This window comes from Dysidea avara, chromosome 5, assembly GCF_963678975.1.
Source record: "Dysidea avara chromosome 5, odDysAvar1.4, whole genome shotgun sequence".
In the NCBI taxonomy this organism is placed as follows: domain Eukaryota; kingdom Metazoa; phylum Porifera; class Demospongiae; order Dictyoceratida; family Dysideidae; genus Dysidea; species Dysidea avara.
In genome coordinates, this window is record NC_089276.1 from 10,630,239 (window position 1) to 10,641,336 (window position 11,098).

At 36.1% G+C, this 11,098-nt stretch overlaps 1 protein-coding gene and 1 pseudogene across 1 annotated transcript; one reads left to right on the plus strand and one right to left on the minus strand.

The window, feature by feature from the left end:
- Positions 1–2,791: 2,791 nt before the first annotated feature.
- On the minus strand, positions 2,792–4,664 carry LOC136256260 (uncharacterized; annotated as a pseudogene).
- A 1,431-nt stretch (positions 4,665–6,095) lies between these two features.
- LOC136256126 (uncharacterized) lies at positions 6,096–8,591 on the plus strand. Its single transcript, XM_066049065.1, has 5 exons — positions 6,096–6,675; positions 7,329–7,681; positions 7,880–7,957; positions 8,020–8,076; positions 8,169–8,591. The coding sequence occupies exons 1-5, from the start codon at positions 6,524–6,526 to the stop codon at positions 8,438–8,440; spliced, it is 912 nt and encodes a 303-aa protein (XP_065905137.1). The 5' UTR covers positions 6,096–6,523; the 3' UTR covers positions 8,441–8,591.
- Positions 8,592–11,098: the final 2,507 nt, after the last annotated feature.

The following is an 11,098-nucleotide window of genomic DNA, read 5'->3' on the forward strand; positions in this document are numbered from 1 at the left end:
CAAGGTACTAATCTCTTGGGTAGAGGTAGCGAAGCATGCTGGAACTAGGGGGGTCTGGGGGCATGCCCCCCCAGGAAAATTTTGAAAAATAGATGCTAAAACACTGCAATTTGGAGACATTTCCACATAAAATTCATAATATTTTCTGCCTGTAGATATTTTATATACTGCCTTTAGATTATAGGTATGGCTCTCTGAAGCATTTTGCTAATGGAAAAGTTTGGGTAGGTACAGACAACCAAGTACATGATGCACCCCTCTCACAATTGCACAACACTGAATAGATGCATGTTAGAATAATAAGGTTGAAAGTGGAAAATTTTGAGATTTGAACAATACAAGATTGAATCTGAGAGCATTTTCAATGGAAATTGTGAACCTGAATTAAGTATTGTCATACACAAGTAGATGAATGAAGTCCTTTAAACAGACCAATTCATTTCATTGCATGTATAGGTGCAGGCAGATTTGGAAAATTCCATAACAGAACCAACTACATGCATGTTTCCAGTGAATGTTCTATTAGAGTAGTTAGCTGACTGCTCTATTAGAGTATCTCGATCTTGTAAACCTCCAATGCTGATTCGGGTCCTTGTTGCATAAATTTTAGCATAAATCCACTGATAATACCTTGGAAAGACGTTTATAAGGTGGTTTTATGAGTATTTGTATTATTAGTGATCATATAATTATGCTAAGACAAAATTTCATTATAATACTCAGCATATTGATCAAGTAAAGCCTAAATATGAAGGAGGGGGCTTCAGCCCCCAAAGCCCCCCCCCGAATCCGCCCCTGAATGCAGTTCGAGCTGGTCAGCTAGTTGGTTCAACTCCAGATTATTGGTCCGGCTCAGGCCTGACCAACCGGACCGTCTCCCCCGGCCTTGAGTTCTGTTTCTGGTCCTCTACAGCACAGAGAGCTTACAAAATGGTTACTTAGTTCATTATTAAGAGTTGTTCAGGCTCTTAGTTTACAAATAGCACACAAGTATATAGACTCAGTATGGCTTCCTTTGGAAATAAACAGCTTGAAGGTGATGGTGCAATAAATCACTGAGTAGCAGCGAATATAGGATGAATGCCCTACATGCATGGACTTGAGGTTTAAGTAATTAGTCAAATGTTGGAACCACTAGTATCAATCTCCTTCATGCCTTCGCTCCTGATATTACGTATCTCTTTTCTGACGTTAGATATAGTGTCCATAATTATTATTGTAGTCCATGCACCCCTGCATATGATTCTTATTGTGTATGGTCTTGGCTGAAATGAGAAATGCACAAACACTGAATTATCCTTGTCAGAGTTCCACGTCTTGTGACAAAAGTAGCTAGCTCAGTATCATACCATCTGGTGAGTATTCATGAACACTGCATGAAGATACTACAATTAATGCCTGACACATATCATGTAGCAAGACAACAGCTGCTCAATATTAGGAATGCATATTGTCCACAGCATAGATAATGTCCACAGCCAAGAGCAGCCATGTGAATACTCTAATAATGCAATCAAGTGTGACTGATAACAACAAAGCTTACACTAAACTTGACAGTCACTATTATTGTAAACTGCTCTACGTATCTACAACAATTATCATTATCAATAAAACAAATCCATTACTGGATTAATAACAAATACACAAACTAGATGAATAAAAAACTGAAAAATTTTAAAAGGGGAATAGGGATCGCTGAAAAATGCCATGAAACAAGAAGGGATCGCTGGGGTGGTAATGTAAACCACAAAAATCCCTATTTTGTTTTATCTCAAAATGACATACAGAGTATGTAACTAAAAATTTATAACACAGAGCCAAAATAGGGATTTGTGGTTTACATTACCACCCCAGCGATCCTCAAAAGAGAGTGAATAAGCCTATTAGAGACCAACTGAAGTACTATGAAATCACTTACAGTTGCATACATGGTGGGAAGAAATTTACTTCGTAAGCGTAATTGATTTTTGATTTGTTTTGTTTAGTCTTATGGTAGTCAGCAAGACTATTATTTGTGTCTTATTTTTACTGGCAAACTGCTATTACAATAGTACATTTTGGAGAGATTGCAATGCTGAACTGAAGCTGCATGCATCTGATGATGGAATGTTGCTCATTGTTAGAAACTTCTGTGATGAACATAAACCATACTTTCAGTAGAGTAAGCTGTACTTTGGATTATGTATATAAAGATTATTGCATTGTCTGTGAAATAGGAACTATTCAAGCAGCTGCCACAACAACGGAAGCTCACCACAGCTGAATGGGAAGAAGCTGAGAACTTGTTGGTGCTGAATGCCAATAAAAAGTTGTCCAAGATAGATTAGTAATGAACACCAGTCCTGTAGCTTGGGCACATATCCGCCTATACTTTTTATAGTCCATAGCTACTTACTTCATTGTGCTGTGCTATGACCATGTGATTTTCAGCCTTTATGATATCTTCAAGTTGTGTGATATGTACCTTACAAGAAATTGCCACTTGCTTGGGAAATATGTCAGGTTACTGATACAGTAAGTACTCATTAGATGGCTGTGGTAGTGATCCTTTTTACACAGTTGTAATGAGTCACCGCTTGGAGCTGGCCAGTCTACTTGTCAGTCGCCTATGTGATTCAGTGCCACTGGCATGTTCTACAAACCCTACTATATGCAAGCTAGCTGCAACCAAATGAGCTGGTAATTGCATACTGATTTGAGTGTGCTGTCTTCCTACACATCATGTACAGTTGTTCTTTTAAGCATTTATTGTTGTTAACATTAAAAATATTTGGTTTGCCAACTAGTAAGACTTTGTTTTCAATATAAAAAAAAAATTACAGACAAATTAATGTTGCATGGAATTACAAAACAGTAACAGTACATGTTGGCTCTGACTTCCTACATAATATGTTTACATACTTGCTATGAAAACGGGCAGTCATGACAGTGACGGCAATATCAATACTTTTTCATGTTTCAAACTGGTGCACTGTATATGATACCACAATAAACAGTGATCACACATAATAGATGGCTTCTTATGTAGATCATGGTAACAGCTCTTGCATACATACACAGGATCCCTCTGTTTCTGATGGACCACATTAGTCACCACTAACCAGGCATCATTTGAAAAGTACTTTCTAACAAGGTGTATGTCTACATTCTCATCTAGAACAGCATTCGGAATCTTTTCTGGTCTTGTCTCCACATCTTCTTCCTCGATTAGCTTCTTCCCTAAGCTTTTACAAGTGCATCCTCATCTACAAACCACCCCAACATCACTATTATGGACATGCAGAGTAAAATCAAAAGGCTTCTTTTTACAGACGCAGACCTTTTTCTTTGATGGTGGTATGTAATTTAATGAATGGTTGTAGTTTTGTAGCAGTTTTTGTCTTCTTAGCTGGAAGTCCAATAACAGTAACTTCATGTCCTTTGGGACGGCCATGTTTCTTTATAGTGGGAGGCATCACAATGTCTGTAGCAAAACCAATACATTTTAGGTGTTTCAACATTATTTTAACGAGTATACCTTTTATTTGTTTTGAACTGTAACAATCACTATTTTCCATAGACTTGCTACACATAGGATGTTCCACTCTTGGTAAAGTGTGGCATTCTATAACCTACAATACAAATGCAAGTAGGTGACTATGATAAGTGATCACAGCGATATAATTATATAATCACAGGTTTAGACAATAATCCAACAGGTGGATATGTTAAATAAAATATTCTCAGAAGCACATTTATGCACCATTCTTGATTATGTTGAAATACGTCAATCAACTAACCAATAGAATTACTATTACTTGTTTGCCATGGTTCCTTGACAAAAATCTATAACACTAACTTGATTGGTTAATATTGAGTGTGGTGTACTTCACTGCGAACAGATGTCTGATTTGGTAACTAGTGTTACCATAGTGATATATGCCTTGCAGCATAGCAACAATATACAACCATTGCTAAGGTAAAATCACTTAATTCCATAACATAGGTTGCTAGGCAATGGATTTTGGTTGCTTTGTAACAGTTGCTATGGTTGTCAGATTAACTTGTAATGAGGTGGTTGGCTATTCGGGATTAATACTTACGTATAGTGTTTGGCCGCATGGTTTTGCCTCACACTATTGTACCCCTCCCTGTTTACGAGGCTCATACTATTAATCTCAAACAGTCATCCCATTACACCAGGGGCGGATCCAGACTTATAGAAAGGGGGGGTCAAAAATGAACTGAGGCACTACATTGTCTCAGGTTTGATAAGGTGAGACCAAAAAAAAAAAAAAAAAAGTCACAGCCAACTGACAATAGCTGCTCACCTCACCAACCACACATTTATAGCTGATAAAGTACATAGAAATCCTTATATAGTTCACTACACACTGTTCTAATACTGTGACTGCTTTATTAGACTGATTGCTCATGAAGTATCTCGATCTTGGTATACTAAAAATTTTTGGAGGCGAGCCCCCTTTGACCCCCCCACCCCGTATCCGCCCCTGCATTACACATACAAATACACACTTTGATCAAGCACTATAAGTAATGGTTGGCTTACCATAGCAACACTGGTAGGGACCTGGTTCACCTCTGCAACACTGGTAGGGACCTGGTCCATCACTGCAACACTAGTAGGTATCTGGTTCACCTCCACAATACTGGTAGGGAAAGGGGCAACTATAAAAGCACACGTTTGACAGACACTCTTCCCTGTCTCCTAGCAATTCATAATATTTTTCAACAGCTTACAACGGGCAGTAAATTCATCTTTCGTAGACTCCGACACCAATTAAGCAAGCTTAGTTGTGAGCCTGCAAGCATACTTGGATTTTTCTGCCTAGACAATAAAACCATGCTAGTTATAATCTGTGGTTGTAACCAATTTGTGAAAATGAAATAAATGCAGTCATCTGGGATGTTTCTGGACAAACTGTTTACCATGGTTTGCTGTCCCCCTTTCTTACTGAAGATAATGTGACTGTCATTGTTTTTGATGCTTCACTAGATCTTTTTAATTTTCCTCAACCCCGAAGTGATGAGTATATTGAAAATTCCATTAGTCCAAAGATGACTGGTTGTGAAATTATTTGCTATTGGTTTAGCTCAATTTATTCGTATTGTCACAAAAAAAGTACAAGAAATGCTCTCTCTCGTTACTTACCCACAGTGTTTTTGGTGGCTACACATATTGATAAAATTGAGGACAGCAAAGCAATTGCTCAGAAAAAGGAGATTATTGGTTTGTTGACTAAAGCTTTTGAAGGGAAGCCATTTGCCAGGCTCTTGGCTGGGAATCGTGGCAATGATGGCATAGAGGAAGCTCTGAGAAAGTATTGTTTTTTTGTAAGCAACCTGGACAGGGATCTAGCTGTCTTTACTCAGCTTAAGAAAGCATTGGTTGAAGCTTCGCAACACCTTTTGAATCAATATCATCCGGTGGTATTTCTAAAAATAGAGCGACGTCTACTTGACCTTAATAAAGATTCAATTACTACATTAGAATTCAAAGAAATTGCTAATAAATGTGGCTTCCCAGTAAACTTAGGAACTGACAAGTTCAATGGTGCATTGCGGTATTTTCATCGCAAAGGAATTGCCCTAAACTTCCGTACTATTAAATCATTGCTTAATGTAGTCGTGTTGTCTCTAGGGACCCGCCGATTATGCTCATAATTTTACCTATTATCCTATGCTGCACTGCTCAAAAATTCACCTATTATGCTTAAATTAATGCTCAATATTTACCTATTATGCTCGATTATGCTCAATGTTCATGCCTTAGTTCATATGCTTTGCTACTAGTTTAACACTATATAGAAAGAAAAAAAATGAGTGACTGGAACACAAATAATAAATTCTTGCTGCATGCCTGCATGTAAGAGAAAAGATCGATATACTCTAATAGAACAGTCAGTTTTATGATTGTTCTACTGTCTGCTCTATTAGAGTATATCGATCTTATTTTGCAATTGTCATTTATCCAGCAAGAATTTACACTATCGTACAAATATTTAACCTATTATGCTGGCATTATGCTCAATGCTTTTAGGTACCTAGATTATGCTCAAAATTATGCCAGCATAATCGGCGGGTCCCTAGTTGTCTCCCCAATGGTTAGTCAAGATGTTAGCCTACGTAATTGTTGCTCATCCATTTAGGAAATTTGGGTCAACTCTTGACAAGCAGTATGAATGTCTTATTAAATTAGGTATACACCACAAAGAACTGTTTGATTATATGGTTAAACGCTTTAATAATTGGCAAGAGTCCTCCCGCCGTGGTATCAGCATCGATTCTAAACAAGCTATGGATTTTGTTGAAAAGTTTAATTTTGTGGCTGAAATAGATAGAAATATTATCTTTCTAAATGACATGAAACGTTATCAAAGTTTGGGAAAACCAAACAATAAATTATACATAGTTCCATCTATGTTACCAGAGGAGATCCCTGAGATGAGACACTTGTTGTGCTTGTGTACAGTTATATACATGTGTCTTGTAGATATTAACAGATCCATTACTTCAAAAAATAATGAGTTGTCAACTACTGGGTGATGCTATACACAAAGATGTCCGGATTGTGTATTTTAATTTTCCTGATGGTTTTGTACACATAACTGTTTTTTCACAAGTGGTGGCTACGTGTATTAAAAGAAATGCTGCCAGATTTGAGCAATTAAAGTGGTAGGTGTTGCTCTATTGCTAAGTGTGTATCAAGGATTTATGGTTTATCGAATCTTTTGTGTTTGTTTGTTTGTTGGTTTATGTTTTACATGTATAGTTTGTGCTTTTCGTGCAAAGTTAAATTTAGTTCATGCAGTTGTATCTAGACTAAGTGCAAATTATTATGCAAATATGATTTTTACATATATAGCAAGGTTGAAACCAGGTTGGGTTGTCCAGATTGTCTCAGTCACAATGGCCAGGTGGGTCTCATCTGCTTTCCAGGATTGTTTTATGTGTGATGATGAATTAAATCAACTTTGATCGTGCTGGATGATATGTGGTTAGCAATGCAAGCTGATAGCAATCATTTATTTGTAAGTACAGAGAGGCTTGGAAGTTTGATATTTGGATAACTCCATAATCTATGGCTTATACGTAACTCTTTTCAATGCAGATCATCTTTGCTATCTATTAAGGAATGACTGCTGCGATCCTTTAACTCAAAATATAATACTTGGTGCATGCCTCTGTACCTGGTCCTGTCTGAATTATTAACCAGGTCAGTGGGTCGTCTGAGTCAGAAGTATACTGATCTGGTTTTAACCTTTTTATAGCTTGTATGTTTGGTTCATTGATTATATCGATATGACTTTGTAATATCTATTTTACAGGTTAAGCAGGTACCACTGCAAGCTTGTTTTAGGAGAGAATCAATTTTATTACATCATTCTTCACAAACAGAAAGAGAGTATTTGTTTAGTGTTTTCTCCAGATGAGGTTGAAACAGTTACAAATTGTGATGTAACTGAACGACTAAAGTTGTTTGAAGAGTTTTATGAAAACCTTATTTGCACTTTGAAGGCTGTTACCAAATCTTTAAAGAATCCAATTCCATACATTCCTTGCCCTCAATGCACAGTCTTGCATTTTGATCTCAACGTAATCCGTGGTGCAAGTAAAAGAGCTCTTCGGTGCAAAAAAAAGATTTCTTTGGAGTACTACTCTGATTTTCGAGAAGCTGCAGGTTTGTAACGTTCAACCTTCATACATGCTCACCAGTGTAATCAGCTCATACATTTATATTCAAATTTGCCAGTTTGAGTGTTAATTATGTTTGTTATATACCAGAGATATTTTACATGTGTAGCTAAATAAAACTGTTGTCACTCTGATCAAACTATGGTATATACACACATTCAGTGTTGCATTTAAATTCAAATAGGCACAGAAGAAGATGGTTCTCCTTGCAATTCCTTGCATCATAAAAGGATGAAAATATCAACTGAACCTTCTGCAAGTGGTAAGTGTTTGTTACAACAAAAGCAACTATGTGCAATCTACACTTGCATCCCTACAATGCAGTTTCAAGTTCCAGTAATAACATTGTACAAGATCTGCCATCATCTGTAAGCGCGGAGAGTAAGTTTTTACGTACATTGTCTTGTCTAGTTAATAACTTATTAGCTACAAGTGTATATAAATTATGTGCATGTCTATTTGCAATTTTTTAGGCTACCCTACTTTATCACAATGGTTAGTTTATCTGAAAGGTGTTTCTAGCTGGAAAAGTTTGGCAGCTCATTTACTTCCCCCCGATTGTGTTGTTACTAAAATAGATTCCATTGATAAACAATGTCAGGGTGATGTTGAAGATTGTAAGATAGCACTGTATAGAGAATTTGACCGGCAAGGTGAAGTGACTTGGATAAAAATAGCTGATGCTCTTGAGAAATCGTCTCATTTAAGCATTGCAAAGAGAATCAAAACAGATTTTCATCTATAATTATTAATGCATACATTTCATATCAATTTTTGTAATTTTTTTTATCATTTCATGCAGCTATACCTACATATTTACAGTCAGTGCATTTTTAAAAAATATGTAAATGTCACTGTTGTTAATCCTGTTGCTAATCTAATATTTACACAGAGAAGTAGTATGTTTATGTGGCTTAACATTTGTTTTTTTGCCAAAATCCTAATAGAACAGTCATCTAAACACCACCGTAGACAGCTCCCCCAAACATAAGAAGTTAATTTGGAGGAAGTATAGGTCCACTAGTAAATATGAAGTCAAAAGCGATAAAATACTTTTTAAGAACTGAAACATGCCATATTGCTTGATCATCTTTTTTTTTTTTTTTCGCTAAATCTGTTTATTCCACTTTTTGGGGATAAAAACTGCATAGCCTTCATTCTTATGTCATGATCCTGTTAATTGTAATGAAGCTGTTTTTGGTTCTTGTAGGTTCTCTTTGCCATTGAGTAGCCACTAATCTGTGTATGTAGCAAAGCCATAGTTGTGGTAATGGAGCCCATATGACTACAAGAGTCCATGTTAAACACACAGTGATCTCTACTTAGACTCAATGGATATGTTAGAAATTAAAAGGGAAAAAACTCTAGTTTCTCCATAAATCAGGGGCATGCAGATAAGTACTGCATGAGAATGTTTCTGTATAAATGTTTATTTGAGTCCAAATAGAGATCTCTGTGTGTTTAACATGTTGGCTTTGTTTGACTCTTGTTTGTTTTTTTTGGCAATCTCTATTCCCATGTTTTAATTTTAAAATTATTTTTAATCTAGTATGCTTACTTTTTATAAATCCATTTATGGATAGCTAACATGATAATAAGAGTTGCTAATATTACACAGTACTAAACATGTATATATCATCATGTATAGTAGCTGTTAAGTAGTCAGTTAATATTAATCAGAGTTAGCAAACACCAGTTTATTGTTTCATTACTATTGAATGTACTTTGTACTATACAGTTTTGACATATACAACTATATGCAGTGTATAGCATGTTGTGGTCAGCAATAGTATGGCTTCTGATTTGTGCAGCGATGTGATCACAATAAGTCAAGTACACAGTGGTACACAACAACATTGTTGCTCTGGTATGAACTTAATATACTGTGGTTAACGTTAAATATAGGGTTTCCAACTGAACATGTTAACATGTATAGATTGGATACTTATTAACACACTTAACACGTTTGTTACCCTTGCAGAAACTAAGTCAGAAGATCAATGGCAAAGTGAACCTATATACAAGAAGCAAATTTGCTTGAGAATGTGTTATCATTGTAAAATGCTTTTAAAAATAGGTCATGGACGTGAAGAAAGACATAGCTAGGAAGGAAAGTTATGTAGTTTTTATCCCAAAAGTACTCACATTTTGCTCTAGCCTTGTGGAAAAAAATAAGAAGAAAATGAACAAAATGGCATATTTCAGAAATTTAAAAAAGTACTTTTATTCATTCCTTTTGACTTCATATTTTCCAGTGGACCTAAACTTCTTCCAGATTAACTTCTAAAGCTTCTTTTGTGGTTGTAGGAGCTTCCTAATGTGATGTTTAGGTGTGCATGTGTGTATTCTATTAGGATTTTGGCAAAAAAAATGCGATCTCTATTATAACCACTACCGTGGTTCATGATACACATGTATTAATAAGTGTTAAATATTAATCCCATGTATCTATCTGTGGAAACCCTATCTATCATTTTAACAGCATAAGTTCATGCCATAGGCCCAGAGCAACGATGTTGTTGCCTAGCACTGCATTCTAATTCTTGACTTAATTATCATGAACTACTACCGTGTGCATGTGTTACTTATTTTTGAAAGAATCCTGATAGCCAATCTAACACTACCTTAGAAAGCTCCCCCAACCCCTTAATTAGAATTAATTTGGAAGAAGTATATAACTCCACTACATAATTATGAAATCAAAAGGGACCAATAAAGGAAGAACTGAAATATGCATTTTTATTATTCACTGCCTATATACATAACATACTGCATGTGATCACAGAGTTACACACAGTTACACATACGTACCAGAAGCCATACACATTGCTGCACTGCAGCCATATTATACCTACAGTCATAATTATATGCAGCTGCAAGGAAAGGAAGCATAATTAGTACCGCCAAAAGCACCATGAGCATGTATTAATGAAACAAATGGAATAATTAGAAACCAACTAGTCATGATCAGGTCTGCTAAGGGTGGTGGAAAAAGATTGGTAGGACTATATTAGGAGGGTTAACACTGGTCAGCATAACTAATTAATTAAAGTTCTAAAGGTAAAGCTGTTGGAGTCTATGGAAGAGAGCCTGCAAGACTGAATCATGTCAGGTACACCTGAGAGCAACAGAACATCCAGTCAAGATATGGTTTGTTAGAAACTTGACAAAGAGTACATAAATTGTAGTATAGTGACGTTCCACCAGAGTCACAACTAGTACATAGCAAGAAGGGCAGTTGTCCATTAGGAACTTCCACAAAGGAAGACAAATTAATTGCTTCGATGGTAATATCTAACAAAACTTAATTATTTTGATAATGGCTCAAAACTAATTACATGAGTAGAATAATGATGTGCATGGCTATTAAATGTAGCTAGCAGAGTGAATATTGGCAAATGAA